The sequence below is a fragment of the Hipposideros armiger genome, unplaced genomic scaffold, assembly GCF_001890085.2.
Source record: "Hipposideros armiger isolate ML-2016 unplaced genomic scaffold, ASM189008v1 scaffold_362, whole genome shotgun sequence".
NCBI classification, from domain to species: domain Eukaryota; kingdom Metazoa; phylum Chordata; class Mammalia; order Chiroptera; family Hipposideridae; genus Hipposideros; species Hipposideros armiger.
In genome coordinates, this window is record NW_017731712.1 from 1321753 (window position 1) to 1339867 (window position 18115).

Here is an 18115-nt window from a genome sequence, read left to right on the forward strand (position 1 = left end):
TTCCTCATGGAAGCTGGCCGTCACTGTCTCACAGTGCAGTTCCAGGCTTTGATCGCTTCCCCGCCTGACCGTGTCGGTTCCCATTCTGCGGATGCTGCCACAGCTGCTCCTCCCAGAGTGCCAGTCATTCAGCTGGACTGGGCCCAGTGGCCAGGTGCAGCTGGGGCTGTGGTATGTCCGCCTGCCCCGGCCCCCACAAGTGCTCACCCAGGAAAGGGACAGTGCAGTTCTAGGTGACGAGCGGACTCACAGAGGAGATGGGTCAGGGGCCCCACCTCCGGTGTCCCTACTTCGGAAAGCATGGCTGTGGCAGAGCGAGTCCCTAGTGAGCGGTGGCACTCAGGGAGCTGTGCTTTTCCAGGCCGGGGGCTCTGGGCGCTTGGGAGGATATTGCCAGCATCCTTTGTTGGGTGTCGGCCTCCAAAGCCCCTTGGGGCGCAGTTGTCCTGTGTGACTCGAAGCAGATGTCGGGACACGCTGTTCCTCTGGTCCCCCAGGTGGCCAAATCTGAGTGGCCTCTGCTGTTCTTCGCTGGTCCAGTGAGACTCGAGTAGGCTGGCATCGTCCCATGAGCATGTGGCATGGCAGGGGCTCCTGCAGGCCCTGCTAGTGTGAGAAAGCACTTCTTTCGACCCAGTTCTGCCCTCTCTTTGCATTTGTCCGCCTCCTGGAGTTCGCCTGCTGGGCAGAGCAGACAAGAGATAGGGGGTCCTTGTCCCATGCCTGCGAGTAGAAGGAGGGGGGAGGGCGTGGTGAGGCTGGGAAGCTGCCACAGCCCCAGGAGCAGGAGCCCCAGGCTACGCCCCTCCCAGCGGACCTGCGGGGTCCACGCCACGGCCCAGCCAGCTGCAGTCCATCCGACCTGTGCCCTCAGTGTCCTCAGGGTTCTTTGAGGACAGCACACTCTTGGAAGTGATAAAAGCAGATGCCAGCTGTTGATAAACCAGCGACAGCCCGCAGGGAGCTCATTGCAGGCCGTGCAGCTCAAGGGAGCAGCTGACCTGGGCGGGCATGGGGTCTGACGCCCTGTGTCTTTGCAGCGGCTGCGAGTCCTCTGCACATGCTGGCGACACACGCGTCCGCCTCGGCCTCCCTGCCCACAAAGCGCCAGAACGGCGACCCGTCGGAGCAGCCGGAGCTGAAGCGGCTCAAGACCGAGGACGGCGATAGCATCGTCATCGCCCTGAGCGTGGACACAGCGCCGACAGCCGGGAGGGAGAAGGGGGTCCAGAACTAGCGCCCGGGACAACTTTTCTTACGTCACTGTCAACTCTGTGGTGCCAAAAGGAGACACTGCGTGTCACCGACGCTCGGAGCGCACCCTGCGGTTGGACTTCTCTCAGCACTGAAAACACAAACCCAGGTGGCCTTACCGCTCCTTCCCGTAGAGACAGGCCCCCTGAACCGGCCCCAGCCGGACCTGCCCCGGCAGCGTCTCCCGCCCTGCGCCATCTTGTCCTCTGCACAGGGACCACCACCCTCAGGACCCGTGGGGCTGGCGCCGGTGGACGGGCTGGCATCTGCTGTTCCCATGTGGAGTTGGACTGTTTGGAGGCGTACCTTTTTCTTTACAGAACAGTGGGGTCTTTGACATTTCAGATCACTCCATTTCTACCCTGGGCACTCAGAATCACACAGGACTCGTAGTGTGGATTTCCTTTGGAGAAAAGAAAACGTAGCTTTGTTTGTTCTCAGTGTTTGTTTTCAGCCTCTGGAGTGATTGACTCTTCAGGTGGGGCTGCTGGGTGACCGCTGCACAGCTCTCGAGTCAGTGGCTGCATTTCCGTGTCGGACGATGGACGGATGGATGCCCGGGCGCGTGGATGGACTGCGGGACTCGGGCCGCATTTCACTGTTTCTTTCTCGCTCCTTTCTGTTGTTTGTTTCTCTGTGTTGACTTCGTCCCTCGCATAACTTCCCCCTCTAAGTAAAACGTCCTCCTAAGTATGCTGTATGTTTAAAACGACAGACTGTCACTACTCACTTGGAAAGCAGGCTCCGTCTTTTATCACACACCCTTTCAAATAAATGTCACAGACCTCTCTGTGGCACGTTGGCTGTTGTAGGTGCCATCTGGCCGGCTGTGTGCCTGCTCCCGCGGGGGTGTCGCGGGGACTGTGCGTGACCACAAGGGGCTTGGAAGCAAGCACCCACGTTAAGCATGGGACACATCGAGGCCGCTTTCTGAGTTGTAGGAAATTCCCCTCGACCTTCCAGAACCGAATCCACTACTAAGGCTGACTTCTCTCCTACAAAAAAATCAAATCGAGAGGAAAGGAAACAGGTGAGAGAAGGAGAAGCGGGGGCCCCACGGCCTTGGCCCACACCCGCCGGGAGGAAAGCACTCGCCCTTCCGGAGTGTTCTGCGGCCGGGCCGAGCAGCCGTGCAGTTAGAAAGATGGCTCTGGCCTTATTGTGAATTTTTAAATGTCATCACCATAACGTTATTTATTTAAATGTAGTTATTTTGGTATTTAATTTTTTTTTTTTAAGAGAGGAAAAAAACCCTGTATTTTCCTGGTGGAATGAAACGGCTCAGAATGGTATATTTAGGCAATTTTAAAACATTATTTACCTAAAGACCAAATATGATGAATCTGTTCAAAGTATTGTGTGTCAAGCCACAGTATGGAGCTGTCACAATGTTACTGCAGATAATGCATATTAAAAATTATGAAATTACTGCACAGTAGCTGGATTTATAACTCAGCCATTTAAAAAATAAAACGAAACCATCACGTGAGTGAGACCGTGTGTGTGACAGTAGAAAACCGAACTTGCAGACTGAAGCATGGTGGGGGCACTGCAGAGTAGCCCCGTGTCTCCCTGGCACTGTACAAGTCCCTGAGGATGTACATTTTTATTTGTCTTTTAATCAGAAAGTTTGCAGTTTGCAAAACAATTTGGACAGTGCTGTGTCCTATGTGTGGGGTCGAGCCACTCTTCCGCGTGGTCCAGACCTGTCTGGCACTGCTCCTGCAGCCCCCTCACTGGGGCTGTAGGTAGGTGAGTGGACAAGACCACCCCACGGGGACCTGGGCTCCAGTAACACTCAGCTGTCCTGTACGTCCTCCTGCAGCTGTGTCCACAGCAGCGTACCTGTCTCCATCTGTACAGACATGGCCATGGCCTCCCCTCAAGAAGCCCAGGCTGTCAGCTGGTTATTTCTGAGCCTAAAATGCAGGCCTCATGGTCTGGAGGGATTTCTCCTGGATTACAGATCAGTGCCCAGTTCTGCAATTTTCCAGAGGCGGACACTGCTGTATGGCAGCAGGAATGTGTCTGTCCCAGGCTGAGGGTATTCTCTTTCCTTTTTCCTTCTCGCTACCTTATTCAGGTGCCCCACGATTGGCACGTAGAAATTTAAGGATAGCAAGGAGAGGGCAGGAAAAACCATGGATCAGCAAACTACCGAGTTCCAGGCACTTGGAAAGGTTTTTCGGTTCAGCCCTGAATTCCCAAGAGCCCTCGACACAGCAAAGGTCACTGAGCTTGTGTCCCTGCCACCACGGCAACAGATGGATCGCACTCAGCTCCTTCCCAGCTATCCACTGGCAGTTCCTAAGTGTCTTGTTTCAGGAGGTTTCTGCTTTGACCTTTGCCAAACTTCTGAGCTCCCTGATGGACTAGAAACGTCATTTCAGCAGCGTTGCCCTGAACCAGACAACAACACAAAAGGGAAACTCACATGATCCACGTGGCGGGGTGCATTCCACGGAGCCTGGGGTTTGGGGTAGGGCTTCCTCTGCATCGGTAGAGCCTCCACGCGGACAGCTGAGCTCCTTAAACACACCACTCCATGTCGTCCGCTAGAACAAAATAGATGGAAATTAAGGTCAGAACGGGGTGGGGCAGCATCAGGACTTGGGATTTCTATGCTCTGTGACACAAGGAGATATGTGACAATCTTCAAGTCGTAACCTCCACTAGTCTAGAAAGTATAGTGGTGATTTGTGTGCAAAGACTTGAAATTTTAAAAAGTACCAAGTTCCTGAAATCCAATAAAATATTTTTATTAATTTTAATCAAATGCAGAGTATCGTTGTCATTTTGATAAACTTAAGCAGGCGTTTCTTTTATCCTTCTTTCACTTTATGTTCTTTTCTGAGCATACCAGAGGCCTAGAGCCCGTGAATGAGTGGGTGCCGGAGCTGCTGTGAAGCAGCAGAGGAATCCCCACTTGTTGGGGCGCCGGCTGTCTACACATGAGGGCAGTCGGGGTCACACGCAGAGGGAACAACCCGGAACTGAGATCACTGTCTCGCACCAAGTGAAAATCTTATCTGAAGGGGCACGTGACCACCCAGCTGACGGAACGCCCAGCTTCTACGGAAAGTGCAGTGGGTTTGCTGAGGTTTGCTAGAGTGTTTTGGTGTGAACCTTGGGACTAAGGACTTCCTCCTCACGGAAGGAAGCACTCACGATGGGTCTTTCAGGTCTGTCGTCCATGTTATGTTAATGGGTGCTTTGAAAGGCATGACAAGCTTAACTCCACGTCTCAAGAAAAGCAACTCTTGTGACTCACCAGGGTCACCTCAGTGAAGTCACAGAGTCATAGGTGGCAGCTGTCCTAGAGGGTGACAAAGGTATGGCATGGAGGAGACCTTGGCTTCGGTACAGGAAACATCCTTTCAGGTCACAGAAGCCCTGGTTACGGCCAGGAGGCCCCCATTTCGTCCGTAACGAGACATTGGGCCTATGATGAACCTACATAAGGTGTCACGTGGTGAGTTCAGGCCTGCTCGGGGAGGGGAAGAACTGAGTGACCGTGGCCCACTGGCCGTGCTCCCTGGGTGCTGTGGACACCACGAAGGCTGACGTGCTCTGTATGGCCCGTTCTGCGCCCGTGTCCACGATACAAAATTTAGTTTTCACGTGGGCCTTGGGTGACTGTTGATGATATGACTACACCTGTTTTGAGGAATGTCGTTCGAAGTCCCCGTGGTGTAAGCACACTCTGCCCTGTGTCTCCCAGTGGTCACAGCTCACAACCACCGACAATAAATAAGCAACCATCTCAGGCCTCTGAAAAACACAGTGGCAGGCAGACTGGGGCAGGGCATTTAAAAGTGGAGAGCAACCATGACTATTTTCTTCCTCTCTTTTCTCATGGCACAGACTAGGACATGAATGTCGGGATACCCAAAAAAGCCCTCACCCCTTGTCTGGCCAGGGTTCCGGGGACAGACCATTGAGGGGATTATGAAGCTATAAGCTGAGACACCGAGGACTCAGAACCCCTTTACCTGAGAAGAAGAATAGAAAAGGGGAGCCTGTAGTCCAAGGGATGGACGTGGGGAAGTATCCATTACTTTTTTCTTTTTCTCCTGCCATCTTGGCCCCACACTGGACCCAGTCACAGGGAGTGTGAACATTAAAAGGAAGCATGTACCTGAGCATTTTAACCAAAGGCCCAGGAAAAGGGGTGCCTGGGAGACCAGAAGTGTGGGGAGGCCACGACGGAGCACATGAGAGGAAGATCTCCTAAAGCTGCATGGCATCTGGGTTCACCCTGAGCTGCCCATGCCTGGAACTGACCTGAGGAAGCAGAGGTTTCGTTAACTACCTTATAGGTGGACCCCGGTGGTGTCCACCGGTGGGGCCCTAATAGCACTGCACAGGCTTGGGAAAAACTGACACCAGAATCATAACCATAACCAGAGAGGGCAGGTCAGCACATGCAGACTGAACCTAACCAGACGATTCGCCTGCTTAAACAAAAGAAAACAAAACATTCTCTAGAAGATTTTAATAGGGCTCAAGAGTCTCATGAAAAATGTCCAGAATACAATCCAAAACTATTCAACATAAAGGTCCTAGGAAAATCTAAAGGGAAAGGAAAATAAACATATGACAACGTTAACGTGCAGCATAACTAGAGAAACAATTAGAGCTTTCTATAGCACAGCTCTAATTATTATAACCATACTTCATTAAGTCTGGGCAAATGCTCTGGAACCAAAAAAAATAGAACTTAAAAATAACTGAAATTAAAAATTTAGTGGGTGTGGCTAGCTGAGTGGCACATTGGTTGGGAGTTGGCTTGGGACGCCAGCTCTGAGCATCAGGGTCCTGGTTCGGATCCCACATGGGCCAGTGACACTGCCCTCTACAGCTAAGATGGTGAACAACAGCTCGACCTGGAGCTGGGCTGCCGTGAGGTGACGGCAATGGCGTAGGCTGCAGCCACTGCTGCAGTGGGTTGCCATGGGCTACCGTGAGTGGCTGGCAGCCAGCGTGAGCGGCCGTCTTAATGGCCGGCGAGCAACTGCCTCACTCAGGAAGAGCACAATGATAATACCAACATCAGCCAGTGAAGCGACGTCCTCCACAACTAGACTGAAGAATAAAAAGACAGCAACTTGTCTGTTCCCCTTTCCCGATTCCCCAATGCTGTTCCCCTCCCCCAATTCCCCAATAAAATCTTAAAAAAAGAAAAAAAAAATTAGTGGATGACACAGAAACAGGTTTGGAAATAGAAACAAATCACACCTTAGGACTTTGGGACAATATAAAAAGATGTGTTGATGGAATCCCAGAAAGGGGAAAGACATCAAAAATAATTTTAAAAAATAATAATTGTTGTAAGTGTCCCAAATTTGGTGAGACTCAGTGAACCCCAAATAGGATAAACTCAAAAGAAACAATGTCAAGACATACCTTTTGACTACTGAAACTGATGAGTTTATCGTGAAGGCAGCCAAAGTATCATTGCAAACAGAGCGACAATTTGAATAACAAGATTTCTTGTCAGAAACCACAGAGGCCATTTGACTGGCAAATGTTAAAGGCTGAAAGTAACTCACTCTAGAATACTGTATCTGTAGAAAATATCAGGTATGCAGAGGGAATAAAGATAAGGAAAAGTAAGAATTCCTAACTAGTAAAGCTGCTGTAAAAGAAATGCTAAAGGAAGTTCTGAAGGCGAAAAGTAAACAATAGAAATCTGGAACTTCGGGAATGACGAAAGAGATCAACGGATACGGTAAATATCTGGGCAAATACAATAAATTAACTTTTCCTCAAGTTCTTTAACATGTCTGTCTGACTTTTCAATGGAAAAGTTATAACATTGCTGCCCTGCAGGTTCTCAGTGTATTAAATGTAACATTGACAAAATTACAAAGTAAGGAGGAAGGTCAAGGTTTGTGAGGTTTCTACATCTCACTTGAAATGATAAAATATTAATTCTGAAGTCGACAGAAGCGTCAGCTTTGGAGACTAATCACTAGTGCGGTCATATACCTGACAAAGATCAAGTCAAAAACCATTTTCAAATGCCGGTTGACCTCGGAGGTATTACAGGTTCGATTTCAGGCCATCACAATAAAGCAAATAGCACAATAAAGCGAGTCACGCGAAGGTTTGGTTTTCGAGTGCATATAAAAAGTTTACACTATGCTCTAGTCCACTAAGTGTGCTAAAATAAATGTGTTAAAACACAGTGCACATACCTTAGTCACAAATGCTTCGTCGTGAAAAAAATCTCCCATGACCTGAGCCTTCAGTGAGTTGTAATCTTTTCGCCTCCATGTTGATGAAAATGCAGAACCTGCTGGGCGGCCGGTTAAGCTCACGTGGTTAGAGCGCAGGCTCTTAACACCAAGGGTGCTGATTCAATCCACACATGGGCCACTGAGCTGCACCCCGCACAACTAGAATGAAACAACCACTAAACATGGAGCTGATGGGTCCTGGAAAAACACACTGTTCCCAATTTAAAAAAAAGAAAATGCAGAACGTGCCAAGTGTAATAACGTGAAGCACAATAACCGAGGTGTGCCTGCAGTTCAACAGAAGGCGGGGTAATGGGGGGTGGAGGTAGGGGGGGCAAAGGAGGGGAGAAGGGAACTAGCACAAGCCTCAAGGAGAAGCAGAAAAGCGCCGGTTGGTTTGATGAGGGTTGCCTGTCCCGGGGTCTTTGTGGGCGTGGAACCTGCTGTTCGGCCATCGCAGGCCTTCTCAGCTGACCTGTCTATCCGGCAGCACAGAACACTGACCCTGAAGGCCAGGCCTTGTACCACACCCACCAGCTAAAAGGAAAGTAAAGGAATCCTATGAAAAACTCAACTTGACAACTCAAATGGAGTAGACCAATTCCTTGAACTACATGAACTATCAAAATTTCCTAAAGAATAGATAACCCAAATAGGCTTATTTATGAAAGAAACTGAATTTGTAATTCAAAAGCTATCAACACAGGAAACTTAAGGAACGATGTCATGGGAGATGGCAGAGCAGAAAGCTCCAGGAATTGGTCCCCCCGCCAAACCCACTAGCGAGCTTGCAAAAACTGTCCAGATAAACTATTTTAGAACTATGGAGTCTACTCAAACACTTGAACATCCAGGGCAGTGTTTGATAAAGGCTGGTGAATGTCAGTGAATTTGACATTTCAGGTAGCATTTCCCAGGCCCCGTCATTCGGCCCTGTGGCAGGGAGCCATGGGACAGCGTCTCACATTTCTTGTGCAACTTGCTGAAGCCAGGGTGGACAACAGGGACTTTTTCCTCCAAAAATTGGGCTTGTGTGTTTTAATCTGCCTGGTGATTTGCTGAGGGGCTGGTTCAGAAGCTGGTCATTATTTCATCCCCCACAATTGAAGCAACTTCCCTGGTAGCATGGGTCAAGGGGATTTAAAAAGGCTTTCTTTTAAGGCTATAAAAAAATAAAACAGGTCGGCCAAGTGGCTCAGCTGGTTAAGAGCTTGCTCAAGGGTGCGAGCTCTGAGCAACAGTGGTTCGAAGCCCGGCCCGAGCTGAGCTAAAATAAATAAATAAATAAATAAATAAATAAAACACTTAGTGGATCCAGGAATTAAAGGAAATCTCCAACAAAACATTAGCTGAACACAAGCTAAAGGAACAGGCTTCAGTGACAACACATGACAAGAAATACATAGTCTTTGCAAAATCGTTTGGAAAAGTCACTAGACAAATGGACAACTACAGCCTTCCTCAAGCAACAGCAGCAGTCCTTGGGGGAGGGAGAGAACCTGGTTTCCAGAGTTAACCACACTACAATATTCAAAATGTCCAGCTTTCAACAAAAATTACAAGACATAGGAACAGAAAATTATGGGCTATTCACATGGGAAAAAAATTGACAGAAACCATCTGTGAGGAAGCCCAGAAAATGAACTTGCCAGACAAATATGCTCAAAGAGCTGATAGAAACTATGGCCAAAGAACTGAAGGAAATCAGAACCATGTATGAACAAGTAAGGAAATCAAAAAAGAGAAATTATTATAAGGAAACAAATAGAAAACTTGGAGCTGAAAAGTACAATGGCTAAAATAAATTCACTATGGGGAGTTCAATAGCAGTTTTGAGAAGGCATCAGAAAGAATCAGTGAACTCGAAGATTGGGTAATTGAAATAACCCAATCTAATCAGCAGAAAGAAAAAGAAATGAATAACATGAACAGCACCTGAGGGACCTATGGGGCGCCATCTAGTATACCAACATATGTACTATGAGAACTCCAGAAGGAAGAAGAGAAAGGGGCAGAAAAAATATTTGAAACATCGTTGAGAGCTCCCCAAATGTAACGAAGCATGAATCTACACATCCAAGAAGCGCAATAAAACTCAAGCAGGAAAAACTTAAGAGATCCAAAGCTTACATCAAGCTCAGTGGTAAAAAAGCTTTTCCACTAAGGTCAAGGAAAACACAACACACCTGCCTTCACGACTGCTGTTCAACACATACTGGAAGTCTTAGCCACAGCAATTAAGGAAGAAAAGTAAATACACCTAAGCTGGAAAGGAAGAAGTAAAACTGTCATTATTTGCTGATGACATGACTGTATAGACAGTAATCCCTTACACACACACACACACACACACACACACACACACACTCAACTAGAGCTGGGAAGCATTCAGCGAAGTTGTAGTGTATAAGATCAAGACACAAAAATCACTTGTATCTCTATACACCAGCAATGAACAATCCAAAAGTAAATTAAGAAAATCCACTTACTGGAGCATCCAAAAGAATAAAATACCTAGGAACAAATTTAAGGAGATAAAAGATTTATAGACTCAAAACTACAGACCATTGCTGAAGGGAATTAAAAAGACCTAAATAAATGGAGATAGCCTATGTTCATGGGTAGGGAGACTTAATATTGTTAACATGGCAACACCTGTCAAAGCTACCTACAGATTCAGTACAACCCTATCAGAATTCCAATGGGTTTTCTTGCAGGAATAAAAAAGCCAATCTTTGGGCCAGCCGAGTGGCACGTTGGTTAAGAACTGGCTTGGGACGCCAGCTCTGAGCAGCAGGGCCCCGGTTCAGATCCCACATGAGGGCCAGTGACACTGCGCCCTCTACAGCTAAGATGGTGAACAACAGCTCGACCTGGAGCTGGGCTGCCGTGAGGTGACGGCAATGGCGTAGGCTGCAACCCCTGCTGCAGTGGGCTGCCGTGGGCTACTGTGTGTGGGCCAGCAGCCGGCTTGAGCTGCCAAGAGCCACCGTAAGCGGCCGACCAATGACCGGTGACCAATTGCCTCACCCGGGAAGAGTGCAATAATACCAACATGGGCCAGTGAAGCGACGTCCTCCACAACTAGACTGAAGAACAAAAAGGGCAGCAACTTGTCTGTTCCCCTTCCCTGATTCCCAATAAAATCTTAAAAAAAAGAAAAAAAAAGCCAATTTTCAAATTCATAAGGAAATTTAAGGGGCCGTAAATAGCTAGATCAATGTTGAAAAAAATAATTGGAGGACTCACATGTCCTGATTTCAAAACTTCCTACAAAACTACAGTCATCAAACCAGTGTGGTTTTGGCATAAGGACAGACATGATACCAGTGGGATAGAACTGAGAGTCCAGAAATAAACCCAAACATCTCTGGCCAAATGATTTTCAACATGGGTGCCAAGAGCATTCAATGGGGAAAGAATGGCCTCCTCAACAAATGAATAATCACATGCAAAAGAATGAAGCTGGAACCTTACCTTGTTTTATATAAAACATTTAATTCAAGATGGATCGATGAACTAAATATAAGAGCTAAAACTACTAGAAGAAAATATAGGGGTAAATACTCATGACCTCAGACTTAGTGGATTAAGTTTGACACCAGAAATATGAGCAATAACAAAAGACATCAAGTGAGCTTCATAAAAATTAAACACATTCGTGCATCAAAGGATGCTATCAAGAATGTGCAAAGGCGACATACAGAATGGGAGAGAAATCTGCAAATAGCTAATAAGGGTCTAGTATCCAGAATATGTTATATTTAAGCTCTTTTAGAACTCAACAACAAAAAAATCCAATTTAAAAATTAGGAAATGCAGCTGTGACACCGGCCACAGCATGGATGAACCTTGAAGACATGCTGAGTGAATAAGCCCGACTTCAAAAGACAAATACTGTATAACTGCACTTATATGAGGTCCCTAGAGGAGTGAAATTCATAGGGACAGTGCACGAAACAGGTTACTAAGGGCTGGGGGGGGGGGCGAGGGGGCATTTTTGTTCAATGGGCACAGTGTAGGATAACGAAAAGTGCAGGAGATGGGGACAACACTGGATGTGCTTAATGCGACTGAATTGCACACAGAAATGGTTAAGATGGTAAATTTTGTATTTTATATATGTGTAATTTATAGTAAATGTGTAAATATAAAAAATGTGTATTTTATAGTAAAAAAAATTGTGGAAAGGACTTAATAGACATTTCTCCAAAGCAGATACATAAACAACTGACAGGCACATGAAAAGACGCTGAACATCACTGGTCACTAAGGAAATGCAAACCCAGACCACTGCTCACCTGCTAGGATGGCGTTCATGGTAAAAATGGGAGCTGCCGTGTTGCCGAGGATGGGGGCACACAGGAACGCTCAGGCAGCATGGTGGGGGCGCCAAACGTACAGCTGCTGTGGAAGACGGTGTGACAGTTCCCCATGAAATTGCCCGATTCCCCAGCAAGTCCACCCACCCTAGGCGTGTACCCCAAGTCTTAGGTGTGTACCCTAAAATGAAAACATGTCCAGAGAAGCTTTCCAGGGAGGTTCGCAGCTGCCAAGAGGTGGAACCAACCCAAGGCGCAGCCGCAGGTGAGCGGTAACCAAATACACTCTGCACAATGGGGGTGACTTGGCTGCAGGGCAGAGTGGAGCGCGGACACACCGCCGCCTCAGGGAGTCCTGGCACGTCATGCTGCGTGGAAGAAGCCGGATGCAGAAGGTCACTGTTATTAGTTCCATGTGACATCTCTACAGGCACATCCAGAGGCTGAAAGCAGGTGAGTGGGTACCAGGTGGGAGGTGGGGTAATGGGGTGATTTCTCAGTAGCTACGGGGTCTCATGGGGGGTGTGAGGGTGTTTGGAAACCAAAGACAGTTGGTAGCTGCCCGACGCTGGGTTGTTAAATGCCACTGAGTTTATGCGTCGCAGTGGCTAATTGTATGTTAGGTGAGTTTTACCTCAGTAAAAGCAAAGAACACTCAAGGCCTCAATATCACTGGGGAATTCTGCCCAACGTGGAGAACACCTTCCCGAGTTGCGCAGGTGAGGCTGCAGGGCGGCCTGTGCCCGGGCCTTGACAATGGCACGCACCTGGAACCCTTGGGCAGTTGGCACCAAGTCACTCCTATGACTCTGCAGTCCCACTCTTGACAATTTATCCAAAACAAACGAAGACATGTTCACCCGCAAACCTCTGTCTGAATATTGGAGCAGTGTTACCATCTCCCACGTCTGGGAGTATTCCATGTCTTTCAGCAACTGAAGACGAGAACACAGCAGAACTGCTGGCCACAGCAGGAATGGACGCATGACACACAGCACAGGTGAGTCAAAGGCATTAGGCTGAGCGGAAGAACCACTCAGGAGGCTCCCACTCTGTGTTACAGCTCGAAATGTGTCCCCCCAAATATGTGCAGCCCTAACCTGGTCCTGAGACTGGATCTTGGCAGAGGTGATCTAGGCAAAGTGACGTCTTCAGGTGAGCTCTAATGCAGCATCTTTCCCTGAGAGAGGGGAGGGGAGACAGTGTGACAATGAGGCAGAGGTTGGCATGACCCAGCTCCAAGCCAGGAGCTTCTGGCAACACAGCAGCTAGAACAGAGGCCTGGGGCACCCGCCCCGCCATTGTGGCAGAGCCGTAGAGAATGAATGCTTCCAACTGTTTTAAGTATCCTTTTGTGCTAATTTGTTACAAGAGCTATAGGAAACGGAGACACTGAGATTTCATTTACAACGTTCTAAAAAAGTAAAAAATCTGGAGACTAAGTCAGTGGGTGCGGGGAGTGGGGGGTGACTACAAAGGGACAGTACTGGAGACTGGCCGCATGACTCCAGCCATGCATCAAAACTGTCCACCCCCTGAAAGAAAGTGTATGTGAATTGTAAAAGAATTAAAACGCTAAAATTACCTCACCGGAGTTACTGGTTGGTGAACAGGATGGAGCTCCGGGGTGGCAGCAGGTCTCAGCTCTGCTGTGGGGCAGGTGGTCAGAGGGCTGGATCGCTCTGGAAACATGGAAAACTGCCTCCCCCACACCAGGCAGCCCCTCTGTCCAAGGAGACCCTCTGGTTAGAAACAGCGCGGGGTTTACAACATGGGTGAAACTTGGAAACATTACACTAAGAGAAAAAAGCCAGACAGCTCACGTACTGTGTGACCCACTCGTGACATGTCCCAACAGGCATATCTACAGGCAGAAAGGGGGCTGGGGGAGGGGAGGATGGGGCAGTGACCACCAGTGGCCGGGTTCCTGTTGGGGGTGACGGAGCGTTCTGCAGCTCGATGGGGGATGGCCGGTGCCCTCTCAAGTGGTCAGCATGGTCAGTTATGTGTGTGATGTCACAATAAGCAGTTTCGCTCGGAAGGAGGTGGGGAGGATGGGTTTACACGCTGAGCTGATGCCTCCGTGGATTTGAGCGGGGCCGGAGACACAAGGCTCTGGGTCGGGGTGGTCCCCTTATGGACCCGAGGATTGAGGAGCAGGGATTTGCACCCCCAGTGCTGACAACAGGGCCTCCCTTCAGGCCAGGCATGGGGCACAGCACACTGAGGACACCACGGGCCATGCAGGACCTCATGTCCCCGGTAAAAGGTTCTCTCGGTCACAGCTGAAGCCCCTGAAGCAGCACCGCTCCAAAGAGCCTGCTCTGTGGGCTCCAGGGAGAAGGCCTGCGCCAGCCCTGGCACAGGCACGTTTGCTTTGGCGCTTCCTCCGTCCCCTACCCCTGCCCCCATTACAAAACAAACTCTAAACATGCGATGGTGACGCCCAAGCCGATTAGAGCCCCCAGTCCCAAACCCCGGCTGTACCTGTCCTCTCTGGCCCAGGGGACGTGGTCTCCGTGAGGCTGCAAGGGCTGTGGGGAGGCTCCCGCCGGGTGCATGACACTCACTCCTCCAGGGGACCATGTTCGGAAAGCTCTGAGACACGTGCACTGACTTCGAAAGAGCAGAATGTTTAATGTGAAACAGCCGTTTTAACTAAAATACCAAGTTAGTAAATGGAACAACAGTAGACAATAGGTCCCCTGAATCAGGAAAGTAACTTCGTTTTGGTCTCAATTTTGAGAACAGAAACTTTGTACATCCTTGTATTCAAATAAAGTCGATTTCTTTGGTGGCCATACTTTTGCCTACAGGTCAGATGGCCTAGACCCTCTCGGGCTCTGAAGGATAGGCAGCTCCTGCCTGCTGAAACGGCCATCAGATGGTCATGTCCAGTGGGCCTGACGGGACAGGCCACTGTCAGTGCAAAAGCTGACAGCTGGACATGACGGAGACGTCCAGTTCTCCCCCTGTAGGTGTGAACCAGGTAGGAAATGCTGTGATTCTCTGGCGTCTTGTGTCTGCTTTGAAGGTCACTGGACCCTGAACTGCCATCATCTCCACCTGCCCACAACAGGCTCTGAGGATTGCACCTCGTGAGCTCACACCCAGAAGACTCAAGCTCCCATCATAAAAGGCCTGGCTCAATAAGCCCCGTTTGGTAAAATACAAAGAAAACCACATGTAGGCATATCACAGTTTTCCAAATTGTAATTTTGTAAGTTATTATCATTTGAAACAGAACATAGGAAGGACAAAAATAAGATGCAAAGCTTGTTTCCACACAAGTTGAATATGAGCTTCATTCATGTCGCTTAAAAATAAACTATGAGTGGCATTTACGTTTTCTTCTGAGATGTTACAGCATTCGGGTTGGGAGAAAATATTTACATTCTGTCCCCCAGCACTTGAGAACCAGTTACTTCTGCACTGTCTTCAGCTATTCGTCCAGACACCAGAGTTCATCAGGAAGAAACTGGTGCTTAGGCTCAGCAGAGCCGTCTAACCGGGGTTCAGGCCTCCATGAAGCAGTGGCCTGCGTCAGTGGATGCACTGTAATCAGTTGATAAGTGGCGTTATAACGGCAATGGTACATTTTTTTTTATAGAATTTTTTTTTAATTGGGGAATTGGGGGAGGGGAACAGCCAAGTTGTTGTCCTTCAATCTTAGTTGTGGAGTGCACAGCTAGCTCAACTCCAAGTCCAGTCACACCATTCAGCTGAAGGTGCCGCGTTCAATCTTAGCTGCGATGGGCATAGCCCACCATCGAACAGGCAATTTTGTTATACAGCTGAGCCATCCTGCCACCTGTTGGCAGCTCAGCTCAGGTGCAGCTCACTGGCCCATGTGGGAATCGAACTGGCGGCCCTGTTGTTCAGAGCGACAGGCTCTTAACCAATTGAGCCACTCGACCGGCCCCCAACGGCACACTTTTAATCCAAAACAAAACACTGGCAAGAGTGCTGCATGCTGGGCAGGATGGGACACCAGGAAAAGGCAGTGGCAGGAACCAGGCCAGTAAGGGGCACACAGAATTGGGGTGGCCTGAGATCCTTCCCCCATCACACGCTTTGGAATCACTTCCGGTTAGAGCAAGCTATGAAAACAAAACCCGTAAAAGAGCACCCAGTGAAAAATGCTGCTTTAATAATGAACCAAGACCAGAAACCATAAAGGAAAGGGGACGAAATATTAGACCACGTAAAAATTCAAGGTGTGTGTACAGCTAAGTAAAAATCTTCAAGTTCAAATAAACACAAAGTAGAAAACAACGATAAAAGGTGATTATATAAAAAGTCCTTACAGACAAAATACACCAACAGAAAATCAGGCAGACACACGAGTAGACAGCTTCCGAAATAATCCCAGACGGCGTTCCTAAGCGCTCGCTTGAGCTCACTGCGAGTCAGGGATCGCTTTCCTCCATCAAAGTTTGAAAAGACTGTTCAGGGCTTGGTCCTGGGAAGATGTGCGGACACGGTGCTGGGCATTGGGGTGGACAGCATCCCGGCAGGGAGCGGTGACAAGCATCACGTCTTACCCTGCAGACCCCGTGCCTGGCAATTCCAGCAGGACACGTGTGCAGGCACGTACGCACAAGGACTCCGGTTTCCAAAACATCTACAACCACAACTACAGATAAGCAGCTTTGGACAATTAGAGTATCCTGGTATGTTCATGAGTTTAAAAGTGAAGGACCATCCCTATAATGTCGCTGAAAATTATGAGCTTCATCCCAGAAGGCACGGGGCTTCCAAGAGTGGTCATCTGGAGGTGGCAGCTCAGGGCTGTTTTCCGGCCGTACCTTCTTTCTACACATTCCTATTTATTTCACAATGAACACTTTGGTTTCTGAGCTTAAGTCCCGGAAGTGTTGTAATCAATCAAATGCCTCTTACAGAAAGAACTAGTCTAGTTACATCGTGTGTGGCATCTACAGCTTGGTTTGGTTGCAGAAAGAAAGGCACCTGTGAAACTTTTAGTCACCAGGGGCAGAGGGCCGAGCCGTCTGGTGGGTGGAGGGGCAGGGAGGGGGCTCCTTGTATTTCAGGTCACCCTGCGAGCAGGGGCTTCTGCCAAGGGATGTGCGCCAAACCAGGATGCCACTGAGCACTAATAGTGGGGGGCTGCAGAGCACCGAGGCAACTGTCCCCACCAGACACTTGGCCAGTGGGGTGGAGAGGGAGGGCAGTGAAACCTGCCTGCCGGGAGAACCAACAGAAAAGCCCACAGTGGGGCCACAGGAGCAGTGACGTTTATGTCGACAGTTGGAAAACAAACCCCTAGTGCTGTGGAAACCCAGCCACCAGGTAGGGGATCCTGGAAGCCCCATGTCTGCACCCACGTTCAGGGGCCGGGGCGGGGGGGACAGCGGCCCGAGCTCCATGCTAGCCGTCGTCTACATAACGCTTCGAACCAGTGGTCTTGATGGCCCCCACACGCCAGGGACACTATTGTGCCCGATACCTGTCCAGGGTGGGGAGTTGAGGCCTGGGCAGGGGGCGGCCCGGCTGCCTCAGCCTGTGGGCCCTTGACCTGCTGTCCGTGAGCCTGTCCGTGAGCCTCGAGACGTGGGGTGTCTTCACTGTCCTGAGGGAAAACTCCAGGGCACAAACCAGAGCCTCTCACACTGGATAGGGTGGCTCTGTAGCTGACCCCAAAGCTGATGCCACTGTGACTGAGCAGCCCTCGGCGGGAGGGCCCCCCCATCACCCACGTCCCTGTCCCGTTGTTCTGTAAAGACTCGAGGCCGGGTTGACACTGCAGACTGGTAGGGAGTCACAGGAGCCCGCCTGCTTCCTCACCAGTCCCAAAGCTGTCCCCACGCGCTGAGGACACACTTCCTCAGACACGTTTTCCTAGCTTCACATATACTTGGATACAACAGAGGGGCTGTACCAGGGGAAATACGAACTAGGAACTATATAAGTGTGCAGGAGGCCTCCTGCTCCCTACCCAAAGGTGGGGCTCAGGTGCTGGCTGGGCGCCCCGACACCATGCAGGCAGAGGGGGCCCAGGCTCGCTGGCAGGGCCAGTTGGCCGAGCTTGCCTGACAGTAACGACTGCGGACAGACGTTGACTGTCATCACCTCAGCCCCCACGCGGAGCTCAGAGGCCAGGCCGTCACCTGTGCAGGTGGCAGGGTGTCCTGCAGCCCAGCCCCACCTGGCCGGCCCCAGCTGCGGGCGGCTCAGATGACGCACGCATGGGCTATTCCTCAGCCACAGCCCGGCCGGACTCTCAAAACTAGGGCCTGGGTTCGGTAACACACAATTCTTTCCCTGGGAAGGGTA

The 18115-nt window shown here is 49.6% G+C and overlaps 1 protein-coding gene across 1 annotated transcript in view; it reads left to right on the forward strand.

Moving 5' to 3' along the window:
• FOXK2 (forkhead box K2) overlaps positions 1-2743 on the forward strand; it is a 44156-nt gene extending 41413 nt beyond the window's left edge. Inside the window, exon 10 of the mRNA XM_019661857.1 lies at positions 1041-2743. Coding sequence (XP_019517402.1) covers positions 1041-1237 — 197 coding nt within the window. The 3' untranslated portion in view covers positions 1238-2743. The remainder of the gene's footprint in view (positions 1-1040) is intronic.
• The last annotated feature ends 15372 nt before the right edge of the window (positions 2744-18115 follow it).